Source organism: Aricia agestis, chromosome 3 (assembly GCF_905147365.1).
Source record: "Aricia agestis chromosome 3, ilAriAges1.1, whole genome shotgun sequence".
Taxonomy (NCBI): domain Eukaryota; kingdom Metazoa; phylum Arthropoda; class Insecta; order Lepidoptera; family Lycaenidae; genus Aricia; species Aricia agestis.
Window position 1 is genome coordinate 17,530,522 of NC_056408.1, and position 23,276 is coordinate 17,553,797.

Below are 23,276 nucleotides of genomic sequence, written 5' to 3' on the forward strand. Positions count from 1 at the left end.
TCAATTCACAAGGTATATTCAAGCGCGTCGTCTGAACTCCTCGGGCCACACGTTGCGGACGATCCAGTCGAGGTAGGGCGCGACGTTGGTGTAGACGCCGGGCGCGCCCTGCCCGCACTCCGGCCCGAACGACACCACCCCCGCCACGAAGTACGTGCAAGGCAGCGCCGAGTCTTGGACCTCCGCCATCAGGGGCCCGCCGCTGTCTCCCTGGATTAAATACACTGTTAGCACGCCGATACACCAAGAACTAGGGGCAGCCGGACCATATAGTCTAACTCTAGGAATCGTTTTCCATTGGCGGACACTTATGAGTATTGAGTGATGAGCTAGACGCTTTGGGGGTGTCTGACAGTAGAAAGCGACTGTCTGAAGTGTCCGGCAGTGGACGACTAGTTTCCTGGAGCTATCCCGAAAATAAAATCTGGCCGCCCCTGGGTCATAACTCATAACGTTGCAAACAGAGAAAAATCTTAAAGATTTCCGGTATTTTATGTTATGCGTTGTATACTTGTGTAATATTATGTTGCATCTCATTCTATAGTTAAGTATATAGTTAATGTTGACAACGGAATCTAAAGGGCACGCTCATGTAGTATTCCAGTAATACTGGCCAGTGTGATGGGACGTTAGATTCAGCCACTGCCGCTGCTACTCGCGCTGCCGATGCCGGCTATTATACTACTGGCACGTTTACACTCAGCCCTTGCCACTGCTCCTGCCGCTGTCGGAAATATTGCCTCAAATACTTCTGCGGCATTATAGAGGCGAGTGGGTGGTCACACTCAGCCCTCATACTCTTTTACGTAACGACTCGCAACGATGGCGGATATCGAAACTGTTGCGGCGACAGCATTATGTCTGCTGAGTATATATAACTATATGCATATTTTAAAAAGAAATCAAAACAGATCGAATCGAAGACGCCGTCGTCGTAGTATAAGGAAATTGTGGATGAGGGAAATTCATAGAAATAGAACACCTTAAGTACTTACCTATTAAGTACTACAAATTCTACATGTTAAGTCCATTATTTAAAGTTGGTGCATGGACCAGTCACAAAAAATTAAATTAAAAATTAACTATATGCTTCATTTCTAAAAATGACGGCACTGGCGGCAAGTGAGCGAGAGAGCTGAATGTGAACACTCACTCGCGCTCGCGCTGCCCGTCCTTTGACTTCCACCCGAAAAACCGACACTCGAGGGAGCGCCGGGCAATGTCAGCGGCATGAGCAGTGGCAGCGCGAGTCACCTATATTCTCGCGCTGCCCACTTCCCTACTCACTTTCCTGCTGGACAGGGCTGAATCCGGCCCAGACGTTTCGGGGGCGAATCAAATCTAGTCAAATTGCGCCGGTAAATTCCCTTTCAGGATGCAACGTAATTACATGACCCTTTGATTATGCCACAAATTCCAGAAGGATTTACATGCTTTCAAAACTACTTTAATATAATACGACAATAATATTTTTAATTTTATTTATTTTTAATTGTGATACTTACATTTTTTATAATTGAAGTTATATGAAGTTAACCGGTTCATCTAGTATAATAGGTAATAATAGTGTAAACATTACTCACCCTGCAAGAATCTTGCGTCTCGGACTTTCCAGAAACGCATAACATTCTTTCTGAGTTCCAACGGAAATTTTTCTGATTAAACTTCGCTATGCACAACTGTTCATCTTTTGAGACTGCTTCAATCTGCAAAATAATTTTTTTATGCAGTAGACCGTACTTAATTGAAACTTTGTGAAGGTAGTATATTTACCTATACTTAGATATAAAAATCTTAGTAGGTATTTAATATCCATATAGGTATAGCATCGATAATTCCATACTTTATATAAATGCGAAAGTGTGTCTGTCTGTCTGTCTGTCTGTTACCTCTTCACACCCAAACCGCTGAACCGATTGTGCTGAAACTTGGTATGGAGATACTTTACCGGGAAAGGACATACCTACCTATACCTCAGTAGGTAGGATACTTTTTACTCTGGAAAAATGTACGGTTCCCGTGCGATAAACGAGTTTTGGCGCAACGGAGTTGCGGGCGTCATCTAGATACTAATAAGTGTTTAAACACGCTAGGCCGAAGTTACGCGGCGTAAATTCCGCATGATTACGCCCGCAATGTATTTTATATTCCGTCGCGTTCCGTCCTTATTATGTATGCGTTTGACATTGCGGACGTAACCATGCGGAATTTACGCCGCGCAACTTCGGCCTAGTGTGTTTAGACACAACCTTATATTTTGACATAGGCGTATTTATGCGTATCTGTGACACTCCAAAATTTCAGGCTCCGACCCCGTTGCTTGTTACTCTATTTCGTAAACCTTCGGTACCTGCTCACCATCATCAAGACGTCGGAAGTTTACCTGCTTACCATCATCATGACGTCGGAAGTTTACCTGCTTACCATCATCAGGACATCGGAAGTGTTGCCCTTGTCAGTGGTTTGCCCCCACCCGGCGATGACGTAGTCCGGGTGCGTCGCGACGCCCCGCACGGGCAGACACGCGGGACGAATGAACTCTGACAGTTTCACGCTGTAATAACATGTAACATGCATAAAAGAGGGTACACCACATCCCCCCCCCCCCCTCGGTACGCCCATGCATGCGTAAATGATTCATGCCGACGCATGGGTATTTAAAAGTTGATCTGTTTTGGATCTCTCGGCAGGCGTGTCGTCCGGCCCATTGGGTTACGAGGGTAAAGGAAAAGAGAGTGCTTTTGTGTACTGCACACAATCTTGGCAACTATAAAGTCACTGCACTGCACTTATTTGAACGAAACCAGCCACCATCTCCGCAATCAGTACCGGATTTATATATTTTATTAGTAAAGGCCACTTTAATTTCGCCGCCCCATGTACGAACTGTGCCGCTATTCTTGGACACTGCCTCCTCCGTATGACGCCATAGGAAGCTGCTGCCCATGGGCCATGGCCTACATAATTCCAGGGCTGGTCCTCACCGTCGGTCCAGCTTGAGCAGCGCGATGTCGTTGGCCTTGGTGCTGGAGTCGTACGTGTCGTACGGTATTCTCTGGATGATGTTGTACAGCACCCCCTCGCGTATGTTGCGCTTGTTCAGGCTGCCCAGAAGTGCGTATTTCACGCGCTTACTAAAAATAGTGTTTAGATTAATAACGATGAAAAATACTGAAGCAGTGGTTATAAACCACGTACCATAGAATAATAGTAAATCTATATATATAAAACTCAAAGGTGACTGACTGACATGGTGATCTATCAACGCACAGCCCAAACCACTGGACGGATCGGGCTGAAATTTGGCATGCAGGTAGATGTTATGACGTAGGCATCCGCTAAGAAAGGATTTTGATAAATTCCAACCCCAAGGGGTTAAAATAGGGGATGAAAGTTTGTATATAATAACTTAACGCGAGCGAAGCCGCGGGCAAAAGCTCGTTAGAGAATAAAAAAACGCGATAAAAAACTCTTAACTACCTCTAGATAAAACCTTCCCACAGTGAGCAGCCTGAGATGAAGAAAATGGCTAAGAACAGTGCTCTCATGAAGTCAGCTTTGAAACAAAAAAAAACCCTAGATCGAAATAGGTTGGATGTTCCCGTTTGGATGCTACGATTTCACAGACAGCCACAACTCAGACAGCTTTAGGTATTTTAAAATACTCAGAGTAAGGACTTACTGGTCTAGATCGAATAACGCATGTCCTGCGGTCAGGATAAACTTGTCACTGATGAGGGCTCCGCCGCCGATCCACACGATTTCAGCGTCCGCGTTCGGAGCGCCGTTCAAGCAACCGATGACGGCCTAAAGTTAAGCAAAACTTCAGTTGGCAGCGCCTTTCTTTATATTTTGCTAAATTATTAGCCGCATAAATTTTTACAATAGCTAAATATCACCAAAATAATTAAAAACCGTAAAATTAAAATAAAAAAATAAAAAAAGACGGGTTGCACTCCGGGAGTGGCGGCAGAAGTGAAAACTTGATTATTAACGTTGTGCATTTTTTGAACCCATTTTTTATGAAAATCGATATTAAAAAAAATCGATTTTTTTAATTAATCGAAACCCTTACAATCGATTAAATTTTTAACCAATTTTTTATGAAAACCGATTTTTTAATTAATCGAAACTCTTACAATTTTTTAACCCATTTTTTATGAAAATCGATTTTTTTAATTAATCGAAACCCTTACAATCGATTAAATTTTTAACCCATTTTTTATGAAAATCGATTTTTAAAAAATCGATTTTTTTAATTAATCGAAACCCTTACAATCGAATAAAAAATATCGAGAATCGAAAAAAAAAACAATCGATTGTTCGATTAATCGATTTCGATGTTACAACACTACCTACTCTCCAACCGTCTTACGGTTTTTAGTAGGGTTGTTGAGGAAGTGATTATGAGGAAGAGGAGGAGGAAGAGGAATTTTCACGCGCAAATTTAGAGGATGCGGATGAGGAAGAGGATATTTTTTGAGGAAGAGGATGCGGATGAGGAAGCGGAAGAGGAAGCGGATGAGGAAGAGGATGATAGGAAATTATAAATACCTACTAGCGGACCGTACACATAACTAGGTACATAGGTACATTACACAAAAATTAATTAAAAGAGCATTTTCCAGTGGACCAAAATATGAATCTAAACCATTCTCAAAACACACACAATAAAGAATCATCAAAATCGGTCCAGCAATTAAGGAGTTCAGTAACTAGTCTAAGAAAATAAGTTTCAAAATCGACGATCAGACCGAATAATTCGTGTAGTTTTGAAAGTTGGTACAGTTGTTCCTAAAGGTATCCAGATGAATATACTAAAAGTCCCCGAGGGTGGGACAAGAGCCGGCGGTAAGGGGAGGGGGAAAGGTGTCTTTTTCAAGGTTTTTGCTTGTGATTCGAAAATTATTTAAAATATCTCTTTAGTGACTTCTACATTAATTATCTACATTAAATTTACTATAACTTACGTCCAAACATTTTTACTGTACGATCATTACTTTAGGAAATACAGAGTATTAAAAGGGTACGCTCGCACTGTATTTCCATTCAAACGTATTCCTCAATTTACTCCCTGGACAATGCGTTTAGACAAATAATTTTTATACAATACTATGATCTGTTAAAGCTACGTTAGATTTTTTCTAAATTTACTAATAAATAAAAAATAATATGACCCTTAAAAATTGCAAAAATATGAATGCCCCGTACCCCGCCAATCGACCGACCATAAAATAAATTTGAAAGATGTTTACGATAAAATAAAAACGTAGTGGTATAGACTCATTCTTCCTGAAGATATTTAAAAAGAATAAATTTAGATAGGATCAACTTTGAAGGAGGAATCACGGGAATACGTTACCTCGATTAACTGTACCTAGAGACAGATATAGTAAATCGGCGTAACGTAGTCCCCTGATACCTCCTTCAAAATAGTCTCTAATTTTATTTATATTTTATTATTTTCAGGAAGAGCCTTCCCCCCCTCCCCCACCGCCGGCTCTTGTCCCACCCTCGGAGACTTTTAGTATATTCATCTGGACACCTTTACGAACAACTGTACCAACTTTCAAAACTACACGAATTATTCGGTCTGAATTCCTTAATTTTCCCAGGCTAAACATACACAACAACGCACACAAAAAAAAGATGAGTGAATGATACAATTCTCTGGCTCTGGCGTGTGCGTTGCCATGATTGGATACGCGACGCGCATGCGCAGTGAAATTCCTCATAAATTCCTCTTAAATTTTGAGGAAGCGATAGCGGAAGAGGATTTTTTTATTTTTATTTATGAGGATGCGGTAACGGTTGAGGAACCCAAAATATTGCGGAACTTCCTCATTATGAGGAAGCGGAAGAGGAATCCTCAGCAACCCTAGTTTTTAGATCAGCCCCCCTATCATTAACTTTGTCAAAACCTGAGCTAATCCGTGCAGGTATGTAAACAGTTGTAAAGTGAATGGTTATGTTTCCGTATCATGTGCACTTTTACTTCTCAATGGTTTTAACCTGTAATATTTGTCTCTGAACTGGATTAAGAAATGTCAAACACGAACGTCAAATTTGACTAACGGAATTGTTTTTTTTTTTAGGAATTGAAATGGCTTAGCCATAACGACTAACGGAAAAATTGTAAATCAAGATGAAAATATAGTTTAAAAAAAGATTAATATTTTTTATTATAAAATATACTATTTTCTAATATAAAACGTGGTCAATGTAGGAATAGTTACTTTTGCACCGATTTATTGTATTTAAAGGTAATTATTATAAATGTGTAAATGGTTTTATTTATATTTTTTGGTATTTTATAAGCCCTTTATGAAAACACTGAGAAAATAACACTCCTTCATGTTTATATTATCACAAGCATGGCGATCTAGAGGAGAAAGAATTCTCTGACATTGGCAACTAACTGAGTCGGCAATTAAAAAAGAGAAGAAGAAGGAGACAAAAAAAAAAGATAATTGGATATTGTTATTAAGTTTATAGAGATTATGTTTTAAGCAAGAAATTGATAAGTTTATTATATCCTATACCTACTTGATACCTACGCTAAATAATCTACCATGAAAAAGTCTTAGAAATGCATCAAACTTGTGGATTACAATTACATGCATTACAACAGAGTTGATGTCATGAGTTGAACATAGTTTGTTGAACTTCAACTCATTCTTGAACACCTACGTTTTTTTGAGCTTTCAAATAGGTATTATTGTAACATAAACAGGCAATTTATAAGTTTAATAATCCCCTTTTTGTGCCTTGTAAGGCATTTTACATTATTAGTACTGTGTACGCTGAACCAAATATTTTTCAGGATAAAGGATGATTGCTAACACTGAGATACTATAAGTACTACATTTTATAATAAAGAATTGCAAGTGTAATGATGACGAAGTCCTAGGAAGATAATATATATTCACTCAAAAGCTTTAATTAAAAGAAATTTAATAAATACTCGTTTTTAAATGTTTTTTCATTTATTTTCTCACTTAAATATACCTACCTTAGATACATATTCATACACAGCTTTCATCAATAGGTACTACATTTGTCTTACACCTTATTATCAACCTAGTATCAGATAGGCAAGTGTTAAATCTCTTTTATATTATACTTCTAAAAATATTTATACAGCGGAAATCTTAAACAAGGTCTTGTCACTTAAAATCAAAGAAGATGAATCAAATATCCCTTGTGTAAATATTAATTTATTATTATTAAAGGAGTTCAAATACCAACTTTTGATGAAAGATAAAAACAATATTATAATTTCAGACTTTTATTTGGCAAACCAATAACAATTAGAAACTGCATTGCAAGTTGCAACTATGGGAAATTGCCTGGGATATCTCAGACAGAGAGCGGTCAAGGGTTTTGTGTTCTTTGTGTTGTATTATGTTGTAGAATGCCTCCCGTGTGAGTATCTCTATATACTCACACAGGAGGAGTTCTGAATGTGTTAGAATTGCTCCTCAGTCACACACTGACTGCTCCAACGCAAATGCTTCAACGCGTGACCACTCTGTCTGATAGGTCCCTAAAACGACCACATCTTTTTAAAATGTATAATACATGAGGACTTACTAAAGTCCTCATGTATTTTAAATTTTAATGTAATAAGTAATATAAAACTAATATTATTATTATTGAGGTACAAAAGAATTTTTGGTAATAATAATATAAGTTCCAATGAAAATATTATGTTTTATGAACAATAAGTAAGTATGTTTGTTATGCAATTTTTGTTATGTCTTTTTGGAAAAAGTACTATAAGTAATGTAGGATTATATTTTTGAGTTTTAGTGACTATTCCCATTGTATATTATATCATATTGTAGTCAAGAGAAGTTATAAATGAAAAAGTGCATATGAGAATTTAGCTAATTTGGATTTTATATTATCAATGATTTAACTTTTCTAGTAGTTTAGGTGTATGTGTGTGTGTAAATATTTATTCGTGAATATACTTGAATCTAAAGTTTCAAAGGTTGTGTTCTCAAAATTCTTGTTATTGAGAAAGTAATACCTTTGAATTTACCTCTTTGGTGCAGCGTTTATCATGCATGGTTTACAAGGAAATAGTTTGTGAAATAACACAAAGACCTACTGCAATCAAAAGATTGTACGAAATGCTCCTAAGATAGGTTCCTAAGAAGTACATAGTAAGTTTTAATTTAATATAAAACTAATACTTATTATTATTATTGAGGTAAGTACAAAAGTATTTTTGGTAATACATAATAATATATGTTCCTATGATAATATTATGTTTTATGAACAATAAGTTCCATATGTTTGTTATGCAATTCTTATTAAGTAAGTCTTTTTTGGAAAAGTACTATAATGTAGGTTTTTGTTTTTGAGTAAAATTTAGTGATTTACACTATTCCCATCATATAATACCATATTGTCGTCAAGAGAAGAAGTTATAAATGAAAAAGTGCTCATATGAGAATTTAGCTAATTGGGTTTCTAATTGGGATTGATAATATCATATCAATTATTTAACTTTTCTAGTAGTTTAGGTGTGTCAATGTTTATCCGGAGCATGTTATACATACATCTAAAGGTTAAAAGGTTGTGTTCTGAAAATTCTTGTTAAAAGTAAGTAATATTGAATTATTTACCTCTTTGGTGCAGTGTTTATCATGCATATACCAAAATACTTCAGGTTTACAAGGAAATAGTTTGTGAAATAACACAAAAACCTACAATGCAACTATAAGATTGTACCTGTAGGTTTTCGGTGAAAATTCATAGGGTCATTTCGCCTATTCGCGTCCATTTAGTGCAGTTGGCAAGTTTGATGGCGAAAATAATAATGTCCCAACATTCATTTCCATGAAAAAATTATGTTATGTGATCAATATATTAGTCTATTTTAAGATTAACTTTCAGTTTTACTCGAAGCATCTTATGTTACATTTTTAAATAGATAAACTTCAGAATAAGGCGTTTTACCCACTTTGCGTCCACAAAATCCTAATTGCGTCCACCCGTGGACCATTTAGCGTCCACCAGCTTAGAAAAGGAATATAGGGGTGATATTTTAAGAAAATAAAAAAAGATTGTATTTTAACAATTTCTTTATTTCAGAGTATTAAAAATCAACATTATTATCATAATAACGAATCTCAAAAAAATAATCAAAATCTTCTCAACATTGAACTTAAAAATATATAAGGTACCTAAGTAGTAGGACTAATAGGTAAAAAAAAACAAAAATTTTTCAAACCACTTTTGACCTGGGCGATCATCTTTAAAATTATTTTTAAACTTCCCATCTCGAATTATTTTCTGAACAGTATTCAACAATTCTTGCTTTTTCACTGGAAATCCACATTTGGAAATATCAAGAAGCCATTCAACTACTTTTTTTTCACCATCTACTCCTAGCGCTGGTTCTGGTCCAGGTTTCTTTACTCCATCTGGTCTGCGCCCACTGATTTTATCCAATATTGTGGTCTTGGGAATAGCATATTCTTTACATATTTGTCTTACCGATTTATTCTTCTCTCGAATTTCATTTAACGCTTTCTTTAAATCGTCTTCTGTGTATGTTCTCCTTTCCTTCTTCTTTCTTTTCTCCGAAGAACTCATCTTAAATAGAAAAAAAGAATAAAAGAACTCATTTTATTTAAAAATACAATTTTTAAACGTATTTTTAATAAAAAATATACAATAATATAATAATAAACAATACATTTCATAATTATTATTTTCACATGCAAGTCAACATGCAAATATTTAACGAAAATAGTGGACGCAATTTGGTTTATGTATCATCCCCTGTAGGTATAGTTTGCGTCCACAGGTGGACGCAAAGTAGAAATTTTGTGAATTCGATGTAGTAATTCGCGTCCACCTTATTTCAGTCGTTAAATATAAAAAACATAAGCAAATTCATAATAAATATTATTCCTTTTTACATTGTAATAGTCTACAAACAACTATGTAACCTAATTTTCACTTAAAACAATAAAAAACTTACCATCGAACGCGCCGCTGCACACTATTTTTTTTGTCGCGCGAGCGCGCGCAGTGCTCCCTTGTTGAACAGCCGAGGCTAACTATTTCTTCTAAACGGTTTTGGTTTGGCGCACGGACCTTTTGTCCATGTGTGCGTACCTCGTATACATTGACGTATTAGCGGGAATGACTTTTCGTTTGATTGGTGTGTTAGTTTACTTATTTTCGGGATTTTAAAAAGGAAGATCCGCAAAATGGACGCGAATTGGTCTATGGACGCGAAAGGGCGAACTTACCCTACTTGTTTTACAGTAATTATACACAACACTTGTGTTCCTTATACCTTGTATGTGTTTCTTGTGTACTAAATCAATGCAGTCTTAGCTCATCGCACAAATGCAAACCTTATTGTTGACTAGACATATAGGTATACTACACCTCACTTATGTTATTATTCTGAAACCTCACTAACACTAAATGGATTACTAAGGTCTCTACGTCTTTACTTATGTATCAGTTCGTGATTAACTTGAGAATACTTAATCGTTTTCCAAAAATTTGGACACTTCGAATGTTAAGTTTTTTGGTTTTAATAACGAATTATTTTCACTAAAATATATGCTACAGACTAAAATATAACTTATTAAGTAACTAACCAACTAAATAGCAATATAATTTAAGACTAAAAAGTATGTAATATTAATAAATAAAATTACTAAAATGTAAACTATTCAGTAAAAGCTACTCGTTGGTTGGTGTTTATTGAATTGCTGTATTTGACGTAAAAGCAAGCGAGCTTATGTCAGAAGTGTTGTCATGATACCAAATGATACGAAATTATTACTCAGTTAACAATGGAGAAGTGAGTTTTGTGTCACGTGACCACTGACTGGCTGGAAAATAGAGGTCATGGTACCAAAATGCGAGCCAGTCAGTATTCTGGCTGGCTTTAAGAGCTCATGATAGAGGCCCTGCACGAGAATCTGACGCGAGTTTCACGGTTTTTACGTAGGTTTTTACCCATCCCACAAAAGTGCTCAACGCCGCTAAAGAAGTTTTCACTTCAAAACCTCTTTGCTTCAGGAGGTCCGCAATATGCACCAACATTTAAAAAGTGGGTCATGAAACAAAGGAGTTTGGGAACCTCTGGTATAGACCGTACGTAACAAACAGACCATGTGTGGAAATTCCTTCAGCTTGGCCTCCCTGCCGCCCGAGATGCGGTCCACGTAGACGTTGCACGTGTTGGCTCTGGTGAACGAGTCGGGGTCGCCGTCAGAAGCAACGCACTTGTTCGAGTACTGTCGGTAGCTCAGGCATTCTGAAATTTTACATACTTACAAGTTACAACTATTTAGGATGGGTTGTACCAGAGGCGTGGTTATAGTTACAGTTACGGTCAAAGTTATGGTTATAGTTATGGCTAACTTTAACTTTAACCTTAACTTACAGGAGGTTCCGAGGACGACTTCCGAACACGTTGCGCCCCACGTCGCAGACAATACGTGTTTAGTGTTAGTGTTAGTTTTTAGTATAATTGTAATTTGTACTTTTTTCGCCACGTTCATTGAAAGCCTTGTCGAGCTCAAGGTTATCGTTAAATACGGCGTCCATTATTGACTTTAACCAAAGATTTGACATTTTGTATTGTAGTTAAAGTTACAGTTATAGTTAAAGTAAGTTGGTGCAACCCACCCTAACTATTTATTCGTTAAATCTGTGGGGGAGGCTTATGCCCAGGGGAAGGAGAGCATATACTCTAAAAAATCTGTGATTATTACTTACTCTCAAATGCAATGCTTTCTGCTACGCTGAGTTCAATATTAGGATTCATTTTGACGTTAGGAAATTTTGGGCAGTTGTCGGGCTCCTCTACCACTCTGCTCTCTATATTCTGTTGATCGACAGTATCTTTGCAGCACACCATCGGTAACGTTCCGTCGTACATACACGTCTGAAATAAGACAGAACGTATGTAAGTACAATATTGATAAAGTTGGCGCACTAGAGCGCGTTATGAGGCATAATAGTTAGTGTGTAAAACAAGGCGTTTTAAGCGACAACTACAGCAATGCTTCACATAATCAAGCAGTCACAAAATAATTAACTACTTAAATTAAGTTTCAATTAAGTTATCTATCACACTTTGGCATTGTGCGTCACCGAGTCGCATTATGTTCTGCCGTTAAGAAATTTCTGCTCTCATTTTAACAATAAAACAAGCCTTAGATTTTGGAAATCTTTGTTTAAAGAGGCCCATTCATTATCCTGCATTGCAGTCCGCCGTGCAGTCCGCCGGCTAATGCAGGATAGTGAATGGTGTTGCAGGCCTGCACGGCAGGCCTGCATTGCAGCCCTGCAACACCATTCACTATCCTGCATTAGCCGGCGGACTGCACGGCGGAGTGCAATGCAGGATAATGAATGGGCCTCTTTATCTAGCAAACCACAGACATAGATCAAGATAGATACCGCATGTGTATGTACTTCGCGTGCCATATCGCGTTCCCAAGCGACGAGCAATGCTCGTCTTTCGAAAGTCTGTTCTTTAGTCTGCTATCGGAATCGGACGTCAATCGGAATTTGAAAAATGCCTAAATGCCTAAAAGTGCCGTATTGAGCTGTAGAAATTCAAATAGAAACGTTGGCCTTGATAATGGACCCGTTTCTTATCATCGGCACGTCACAGTAGGTAGGAAAAAAGTGACACGCTCGTTTTCATACAAATGGTACATGCGGTATCTATCTTGATCTATGTCTGTGTAGCAAACCTTAATGGCACTCACCATGTCACGCCATCTCATAATACCGTCGTCGGTAGCCTGAAAGTATTTCCGCAATGGCCCAGTGTCTGGATACGAGTCAGTTTTGGGACAGCAAGCTATCTGAACTCTTCTTTTCCCTTCATAGCCGCAAAGCTGAAAAACGTTTTAAATTTCTCGTTGAAAGTAAATATGATTAAACAATCATCCAAACATATAATATTTTATAGTAACAACAGTCAACACTGTTAATGAAGTAGGGGTAAAACCCCTAGAGACTCATAGGGAAAGCCACAAAAATGGGATTCGATCTGCTGCCGCCGACACTGTGACTATCGGCCACGCTCAGAGAGATTTTAATTAGATTAAAATTAATGTATCTGTCGTAGGATGATTTGATAAATCGGATTATCGCGAAAATTCTAGGGACTTCGCGAAAACATGGATAATTAGACAATGGTGATTACATTTTTCAATCTTACTGACAAAAAGTCGTGTTTTCGCGAAAACGCGAGTCGCCTTAGTAAGATTGCGAAACGAATCGTTAGTTATTATCGAAAAAAATCACTGATTGGTCGGTTTAAGTGCCCCACAACAACATCTTCTCTGATTGGTTTAAGATTTGACGTTTTAAATGTCAATTCATTGTCACGCGTTGTTTATTTTTTGAGGTAGTTTTTGTAAGCGAGCTAGCGGTTTATGATATTTTAAATGTGTTTAGAATTGCAGTTGGACTTGAAAAATAGTGCGAAACGTTATTTAAAAGTGATGAAATTAGTGCTGAAAGTTAAACAGATCCAGAAACTAATTCTGAGGTTATGGTTGAGATAAGAAAAAGGTTAAATAAAAAGTAAAGTTCCTATGAAGAGGCATTGTCATTTCTTACCCTTTATAATTCTATGGTGTAATACCTCAAAGATACATATAGAAAAAGATAGTAACCAATCAGAATAAGAGTTGGCCAGTAAGCAAAAATCAAGCCAATCAGCGTTAAGAATGTGCAATGTTACTAAGGCAACTCGCGTTTTTGCAAAAAACCTAACTTTTTTTAGAAAAATTTAAAAATATAAACAGCATTATCTAATTATCCGTGTTTAAGCGAAATCCCTAGAATTTTTGCGATAGTTCGATTCATCAAATCATCCTACGACATATCTAATCATTATGTCTTTAAGTGCGGCCGTAAAATCCAAATCTTTGGTGTATGCTCGATTAAGATTACAGAAAAGAAAAATAGCAACATAATGATTTAAGCATTAACTAAGCACCTAATATAAATTAAAATAAAAGGCGTTACTTACCGTCGGTTTCATTTCGTTTACATTCACCACTAACTTGGAATACTCGCACTCGTCATAAAGTTTGCAAACACCATTTTTGCCTCCGACTGAACACACATCGCCTGAAAAACATAATGCAAAATTAAAAATATTTTGCTTACTGGACAACCACATTGTCTCATGAGCGGCAAGGGGTAGTAAGTAGCAATCAGACCAATATTAAGGCCTGGGTATTCTCTTTGATAAGTGATAAGTACAGGTACTCGTATTTAGAGAAAGAAGAGCATTTTCGCACTACGCTCAATCTGAATCCGATTCGAACCTGCGATTCGCAGATATCGGAGAGAAGGTAGATTTTAATGCTTAAGTTATCATAGAAAATACATTAGGTACTAAATGTTCCGCGCGGCTTCGTCCGCGTTATTTAGGAATTTCACGGAAATCGTATATTTTTCCGCAAAAAATACCCTATGTCCCTTCACCTGGTCTATCCTTTATGTGTGACAAATAACATAAAAATTGCTCTAGTAGTTCTTAAGATAATAAGCAATTTCCCCCTTTTTTTCCACATTTACCTCTATTTCTTCGCTCCTATTAGTCTTAGCCTAATAAAATATAGCCTATATCCTTCCTCGATAAATGGGCTATCTAAAATTAAAAGAATTTTTCAAATCAGACCAGTAGTTCCGGAGATTGGCGCGTTAAAACAAACAAACAAACTCTTCCGCTTTATCCATACTAATATTATAAATGCGAAAGTATCTCTGTCTGTCTGTCTGTCTGTCTGTCTTGCTTTCACGCCAAAACTACTGAACCGATTGCAATGAAATTTTGTATACAGTTATTCTAGAGTCTGAGAAAGGACATAGGCTACATTTTGATGTGGGAAAATATCTTATTTCCATGAAAATATCGATGAAAATGAATTCGCATTGCGCGTGGCCAGCGCTCATCCCGGGGGTCCTGGGTTCGAGTCCCGCAGGCGGAACAAAAAGTTTTCAATGTTCCTGGGTCTTGGATGTGTATTAAAATAAAATTTCAAAAATCTTAAACATATTTTATGTATAATATTATAAAAAATCCAGAAATATATCGATGGAATGAACATTTTAGTTCTAATACGATTCAACAGATGGCGTTTTATTTTTTACTTTATTGTAACATAGAACTAATCATACTTATTAGTTAGTATGTTTTTGTTTATAGTTTTTAATACGTTAGAATATTATGTTTAATAATATTATCACTTGGTATAATAATAATCAATCTATCTTATCTTATGTAGAACTCCTACTGCATTTCTAATCCATACTATCCATACTAATATTATAAATGCGAAAGTATCTCTGTCTGTCTGTCTGTCTGTCTGTCTGTCTTGCTTTCACGCCAAAACTACTGAACCGATTGCAATGAAATTTTGTATACAGTTATTCTAGAGTCTGAGAAAGGACATAGGCTACATTTTGATGTGGGAAAATATCTTATTTCCATGAAAATATCGATGAAAATGAATTCGCATTGCGCGTGGCCAGCGCTCATCCCGGGGGTCCTGGGTTCGAGTCCCGCAGGCGGAACAAAAAGTGTTCAATGTTCCTGGGTCTTGGATGTGTATTAAAATAAAATTTCAAAAATCTTAAACATATTTTATGTATAATATTATAAAAAATCCAGAAATATATCGATGGAATGAACATTTTAGTTCTAATACGATTCAACAGATGGCGTTTTATTTTTTACTTTATTGTAACATAGAACTAATCATACTTATTAGTTAGTATGTTTTTGTTTATAGTTTTTAATACGTTAGAATATTATGTTTAATAATATTATCACTTGGTATAATAATAATCAATCTATCTTATCTTATGTAGAACTCCTACTGCATTTCTAATCCATACTATCCATACTAATCCATACTAATATTATAAATGCGAAAGTATCTCTGTCTGTCTGTCTGTCTGTCTTGCTTTCACGCCAAAACTACTGAACCGATTGCAATGAAATTTTGTATACAGTTATTCTAGAGTCTGAGAAAGGACATAGGCTACATTTTGATGTGGGAATATATCTTATTTCCATGAAAATTTCGATGAAAATGAATTCGCATTGCGCGTGGCCAGCGCTCATCCCGGGGGTCCTGGGTTCGAGTCCCGCAGGCGGAACAAAAAGTTTTCAATGTTCCTGGGTCTTGGATGTGTATTAAAATAAAATTTCAAAAATCTTAAACATATTTTATGTATAATACTAGCTGTTGCCCGCGACTTCGTCCGCGTGGACTTTAGTTTATAGCGCGCGGTGTCAACAAAATTTGTGTCAAATTTAAAAACTTTTTAAAACCCTGGTAAGTGCTTCCGGTGTAGCGCGGCCCTTAATTAATCAAAATACCCAAAAACAGCTATGCAGTGTGCACATAATCTATACTAATATTATAAATGCGAAAGTATCTCTGTCTGTCTGTCTGTCTGTCAGTCTCGCTTTCACGCCAAACGCCAAAAGTATCTCTGTCTGTCTGTCTGTCTGTCTGTCTGTCAGTCTCGCTTTCACGCCAAACGCCAAAACTTCCGAACCGATTGTAATGAAATTTTGTATACAGATAGTCTAAAGCCTGAGAAAGGACATAGGCTACTTTTTTACTGGAAAAAAGGGTTGTAAGGGGGTGAAAATGCGTAAATTTGTTCAAATTAAGTTAGTTCCAACAATTCATAATAGATGGCGCCGTGCGTCTTCTACATCGCGCTGACGCTTGCTCAAAAGTCTTTCTATAAGACGTGGTATCATCTTTTTAAGTTTCGATTTTTTTCGATTGTTATATCTATTCTACGGTATTAAATAACTCAGTACTTTATCTGTGCAGTGACGTAACCTTAAATCTATCAATGATAAATAGTTTATGGGTAAAGTTGTGTAATTGGAGGGCTAAATAAGCTTTAAAATTTGGCATAAAATATAAAGTTTAATATAAAAAAATGAAATACTTATTGTGTGCACACTGCACAGCTGTATTGATTTAAGGGGTACCAGGGTTTTTTTATAAAAGCTTTTGACACCAATTTTGTTGACATCGCGCGCTATAAACTGAAGTCCACGCGGACGAAGTCGCGGGCAACAGCTAGTAATATTATAAAGTAAGAGTATAGACTTACACGTCTACTCGGGACCGTAGTTTCACAGGTTCGGATCGAACGTAGTGCGAAACCGTTCTTAGGAAGGAGGACCCGATCTAGCTATTTAGCCGCTCCGGGCAAAGATCATTTTCGCCGCCCTTTACATACAGAAAACCTTAATATATAAGTCATGGGTTGATTTTGTTGGGAGATAATTATAGGGGGAAATATTGAAGTAATACCATGAACTAAGGAAAATACTCAGTTCCGTTCAAAGGAATTTGAGCGATAAGTTCCTTTAAACTTCGACGCATACATTTTTTAGTTGATCGACTATAACTCAATTAGCCGTGATAGTTTTCCTTTTAAATTCAGCATATTTCCTACTCCAGTAAAGTTTTTCACATTTCTGGAAACCACCGCTTAGCTGGTAAGTAGAAGGGGGGGGGGGGGGGGGGGGGGACACTGGACTCTAACGATTTTTCCACTTTAAAACTTCATATTTCACAAATGGATCCCTAAATCGGAGAAGGATCTTTGAATACTCATTTAACATAATATTTAAAAAAAAACCTATCCAAAGTGGGGTGTCCACACGAAAATCATCCCTGCTATCAAGCAGGGATGATCCACTACACATCAGTGTAGGGGAGGTACCATAATTTTTTTTAAAGATTTTATGTACCATTTTATCGGCATCATTAATATTACATATGTGCATTACAGCTTTGTAGGTCCTATAGTCAGTAGTCTCTGAGCTAAACCGCGGAAAGACGGAGAGACGGACAGACATACAGACAGATAGACGGACAGACGGACGGACAGACCGAAACTATAAGGGTTCCTTGTTGACTACGGAACCCTAAAAACGTAAATATTTCCACGATCCAATCTGAAGTAGGTTGGAAGGTAAAATTTTCAAAGTTGGGTGGTGGATGGCTGCAAATGGCTAGGTTGGAAGATAGGAATAAGTCAATTTTGCCGCCCCTCATTTTTGCCGCTCTTGGCAAATGCCCGGCTCGCTCCCCTTAAAACGGGCCCTAATCTTAGGGAAGGGGATCATATTATTATTGTCTTCAAAGTCGAGCGCTCTTTAGATCCTTATAGTAAAACGTTTTCGGGCCTCACTTTTCGTTTACCAAGGTTCTGTATTCACTATTTTATTCGATATTTCGGATATAATATAGCGAAGCCACTATCAGAAGATGGGATATCGTCTTAACTCTCAAACAGATCAAGGTTACGAGTTTATAAATAAACAAACCGGTTTAAACACAAACCAAACATTCTTACATTATCCTGTATAATCTCTATCCACTAATCTTCTTTATTTATAATATTATTGTAGTATTTACCTCTTTTCAAAGATGTTCCACTGCACACTAAACACAAGACAATGATATAAAATAGCATATTGTAAGCGAGCGGCGTCCGGCCGATGCACATCCAACGATAGTAGTGTCAGAGTTGAGAACTTGATTACGCCCTGGTCCTTGACTTTAACATGCCACTGTGTTATTACCAATGTTAGGGCTCTCGCGCAGACAGTCAATATCTGACCAAAATGTGACATGTAACATCTTTCGTATTTAAAATAATAATAGCTATTTGACCGAGCTTTGATCGGTATTCGATAGTTTTTATTATTCGTAGGATAAAACACGAATAAAATGACATTTTCTAAAAATGATTCCTAGCTAGATCGATTTATAGTCCCCGAAACCCCCTATATACTAAATTTCATGAAAATCGTTGGAGCCGATTCCGAGATTCCAATTATATACATATAAGTACAAGAATTGCTCGATTGAAATATAAGGTAAGTATGACGACCTCTGTGGCGCAGTTGGTGGGCTGTTGGTAGCTCAAACCGGGGGTCGCGGGTTCGAATCCCGCCGACGGAACAAAAAGTTTTCAAACTTCCTGGGTCATGGGTGTGTATTAAATATGTGTATCATATAATAAAATTTTCAAATATATGTATAGTAAGTATAAAAGTATTAATATATTTCCGTTGTCTGGTACCCGTAACACAAGTCCTTCAGGTACTTACCACGGGGCCAGACTGATGTGGTGTGAAGCGTCCATAGATATATTTATAATTATGGATATAAATGTATGGATATATCCTGTTTACATTTCTATTTTCCAGCGGTGAAGACTTGGTAGAGACATAGAGAAATCATACATATTATATAATATTACCTGTGATATTACGTATAATTGGACGAATTATACTAATTAGTGATGTAACGGATATTCGCATTCGCATTCGCATTCGGGAATATCCGCGTATTTTTCAATATTCGCATTCGCATTCGCATTCGCAAAAATTATGCGAATATTTAGCGCATGTTTTAATAATCAAAAAGGAAATTATTATATGCATGCATTTGAAATAATATAATAATACAATAGATAACACTTTTAGATATTTTTATTAAATCATACTTCTACATTCTAAATTAAAGCCTCATTAGTCATTTATGAAAAAAGAACTTCAGAGATCTTATCAAATCTAACATTAATCAGCCTTGTTACAACTATGTAAGGTTTGCATTCATTTAGTAGTATATTATTACTTTACTATAGTTTTTAAATAAAGTTTACAATTTCTATTTACTAAAAAACTAAACAATTACTTGAAACATAAAACATAAAGCTAACCTTAAAACAAAACAAAACTTTTAGAATGAACTTTCTGTGACTAAATTCATTAAATTATAGTCTGTCACGAAAGTGAAGAAATTAAAAAGTGGCAACATCGTAGTAACATCCCTTTCAAATCAATCTAAGAAAAAAGGGATGACACTACGATGTTGCCACTTTTTTAATTTCTTCACTTTCTTGACAGACTATAAGCAATATCGGTTCGGCTATGTTCAATTTAAACATGGCTGACACGAAACGTCAAACCTGTCGAACACTTTACGCGCGCTTTTTTTGAAATTTTAAAATATTCGCATTCGCATTCGCATTCGCGAATGTTGAAGATAAATATTCGCAATCGCATTCGCGTTCGCGAATGTGAAAAATCCAGCATTCGTTACATCACTAATACTAATTATATACTATAATGGCAAAGATAATTTTTTGGTCATTTGATTTTTTTAATTTGCAACTTTCTGTGTCCACTAAGGTATAAACTATAAAGTTATCAGCTTAACCTTGGTGTCATCGCGTTAGTTTATTTCCCCCGCGTTCCAGATGACGTTAGAAACGCTCACGCTCAAGACCATAGTTTTTCCCGTTCCACTAGCATGTGAGCGTCAGTGATACAAACCCAAGTGGAACGGATTATGGATCGTTTTGAGCGTTTTGAGAAAAGTTTAAAAAAAGAACTATTTTTTTTATACATAGGTACATTGAACCGAACTTGGATATTACGATCCTTTTCTTCAAGTCGTAAATAAAATTAATTTTATTGTTTATAGTTACATTTATTTTACAAATAAAATACATAATACTATATTTGTTTCGTTTTTAGTATTACATTTTTTTTACTTAAGTAATCATATTTTAATATACTTAGTTAAACTTTTGTTATATTTGAGTTTTCACATTGAATCATATTTTAATAACAAAACCACATACTTTGAATATTGACTATTGTCACAATATACATATAAACGTTAGGTAACAGTACCGCTTAATGCTTAGTCAAGTACGAGTTAGTCAACAGGTATAGGAGAGATGAAAATTAATATTAATTATTATATTTTATAAGAAATCATTTGACCTTTCATTTAAAACAATTTATTTGCCAATCAAAATATTTCATTAAGTGTTATTTAATTTATTTAATTAAAATATTTATTTGTAATGAAATAATATTATAAAGTTTTTTTGTCTCTACTGTCTCCTGAAAACTCTCCGAACATGGCTTTCGCGATATAGTTACGATAAAATAAAAAAAAAAACTAGAACGCCCACTTTGACCCATCTTCGTCAAGGGTCGTTTTGAGCGAAAATGATGACGTCATGAGTGACGTCATAGCCGCGATCAAAACGACCCCGGTCGCCAAAGGGAACGGCAGAAGGGGACGTTTTGAGCGTTTTGGTCAAAATTAACGTCATCTGGAACGCAGCCTTCATATATTTTCCTGTTTTGTCATACACTAAAAAGTCTCAAAGGTTAGTCTCCACATATTAGGGTCATCGACCACATATAATATTACCTCACACAAAATTTTGATTTTTTGGCAGGATCACGGTTGTTACTTGTTTATTCCACGTTTCCTGGGGCTCTGCCAGAACTCAGAAGCGGAGAAGCTGGAATACCGTTGGGTTTTTACTTTTTAGAACGCTTTTATTATTGGGCTGTATGTATGTAACGGAATCTTTGAGCACGATTTTTATCTATCTCCAGTAGTCTAATTAACTTAAAACTTTGCATACGTTTTAGGAGCAAATCACAATGCGATACTTTGTTAAAACATTTGTTTTTTTTTTAAAAAAAGCGTGTTTTTTTAGTGTTTTAAACTATTATTTATTAGTGTCTATGCACGGGCGCGGCTTCTACCACCATATTCCTGAAAGTCCAACAATTAGGACATCGAAACCCGGACCCAATTTTCAAAACCCGGGTTTTCGGGTTTTTTTAAACGAAAACCCGGGTACCCGGGTATTTCGGTTTTTTTCGGGTTTTCTTAACATTCAAAGATTAACGAAGCGAAAATACTTTAAATATGATCAGCGATTGCCAACACCTTTCCAGTAAAATACTATTTAAATAGTTTGCGGTCATATACTTTTAAAAAAGCGACTTTTTGTCTCTCCTATTATATATATAATATATTGGATCTTATCAAAGCTAGGGATTAAGATTTTCGGGCGAAGATTAAGTATTACAACAAGCTTCACCTCCAAATTACATAATTACGTGTATCATAAAATGTATTTGTATTTTATGAAATATATAAAAATCTATCAAGAATTTTTGAAGACAGTAAATGGAAGAATAACCTTAAATATAAAACGTATACCAACAAATCTTTATTTAATCTTTTGCATTTTTATTGCTGATTGTCACGTTATTAATAATTATTTGGTCCTAATTGATGATATATTTGTAATTAAATTTTTGTGCCTAGTTTTTACATGAAATTGCCTTTTGTCTGCCTTGCTACGGTATGAAGCCGAATATTCTTTGCAATTTAAGGTAACTTTACTGTTATCCAACAAACTGGAAAATCTTACATTACTGAAAAATCTTACATGACTTGATAAAATATTATAATAATTATTAACAATCATGTACGTGCAACGTTACAACACTACAACTCAAAGCTTTTTGTAGTCATTAGTTCTAGTCGCAATAGGCAAAATTCATGTCAGATTACCATATAATTGATCAGACCAGACCATAATATTATGGCAAATGCGGAATGTTCATCATCATCATCAGCCTATTGCCGTCCACTGCTGAACGTAGGCCTCCCCCAATGAGCGGAATGTTGCTTGTAATGAATTTGGAAGATTACCCATGGTGGCATGCTGTTACACACAAGAAATTGTCTCTGGCGCTGGTGCTGATAAAAAACTCTGCTTGTTATATTATTTCATCTCAATTCACTAAAATCACGTGTTTTAATAATTCCGCAGTGAGTATGACATCCACGGCCGGCTAAAGAAAGACGGCCACCATTCGTCCTATTATGTGTTACCAACATCAGTCTCTCAATCAATAAAAAGCAATCTGCCACATTTGTCAGACCGCAATACAAAAATAAAATAAAATAAAAATAATAAAAATAAAAATAAAAAAAGCCTTTATTTCATAGACGATTATTACACTAAGAATAAAAAACTAAATATGTAGGAATTAAACTAATTATTAATCATCCAGAACCCCTCCGCGGGTGAAGGCCTCCTCCAGAGATGCCCACTTTTCTCTATCTTGGGCTATGTTTGTCCATCGTGGCCCGGCTATAGATTTTATATCGTCTGCCCATCTTTTAAGCGGTCTGCCTCTGTTACGCTTACCGAGCGGGCCATTCCATCGTGTCACTCTTATGGTCCAACGTTCATCCGACAATCTGGCTACATGGCCGGCCCACTTCCATTTTAATTTATGAGCGTAGCACAAAGCATCCGTTGCTTTTGTTTCCTCTCTTATTTTTGTATGTCAAATTTTTTCAATTCTTCTTATC

General features: G+C 36.3%; 1 protein-coding gene across 2 annotated transcripts; it reads right to left on the bottom strand.

Moving 5' to 3' along the window:
- On the bottom strand, window positions 1-18,597 carry LOC121725577 (venom protease-like). Of its 2 annotated transcripts, XM_042112598.1 has the most exons (10): window positions 18,480-18,597; window positions 14,042-14,142; window positions 12,765-12,896; window positions 11,764-11,932; window positions 11,154-11,299; window positions 3,683-3,807; window positions 2,985-3,134; window positions 2,425-2,554; window positions 1,584-1,706; window positions 1-210 (listed from the first exon to the last, which is right to left on the bottom strand). In XM_042112598.1, the coding sequence occupies exons 1-10, from the start codon at window positions 18,568-18,570 to the stop codon at window positions 19-21; spliced, it is 1,359 nt and encodes a 452-aa protein (XP_041968532.1). In that variant the 5' UTR covers window positions 18,571-18,597; the 3' UTR covers window positions 1-18. The 2 variants fall into 2 exon arrangements, with proteins under 2 accessions (XP_041968532.1, XP_041968534.1); XM_042112600.1 differs by lacking the exon at window positions 12,765-12,896.
- Between the last annotated feature and the right edge of the window lie 4,679 nt (window positions 18,598-23,276).

Excerpts from the sequence above, each read along its gene's own strand:
- LOC121725577 (XM_042112598.1), bottom strand. The coding sequence starts at position 18,570 with ATGTGCATCGGCCGGACGCCGCTCGCTTACAATATGCTATTTTATATC. Across the intron at positions 14,143-18,479 it reads TGGAACATCTTTGAAAAGAG|GCGATGTGTGTTCAGTCGGA; the intron begins GTAAATACTACA and ends TATGTTTTTCAG. Across the intron at positions 11,300-11,763 it reads AGAAAGCATTGCATTTGAGA|AATGCCTGAGCTACCGACAG; the intron begins GTAAGTAATAAT and ends GTAAAATTTCAG.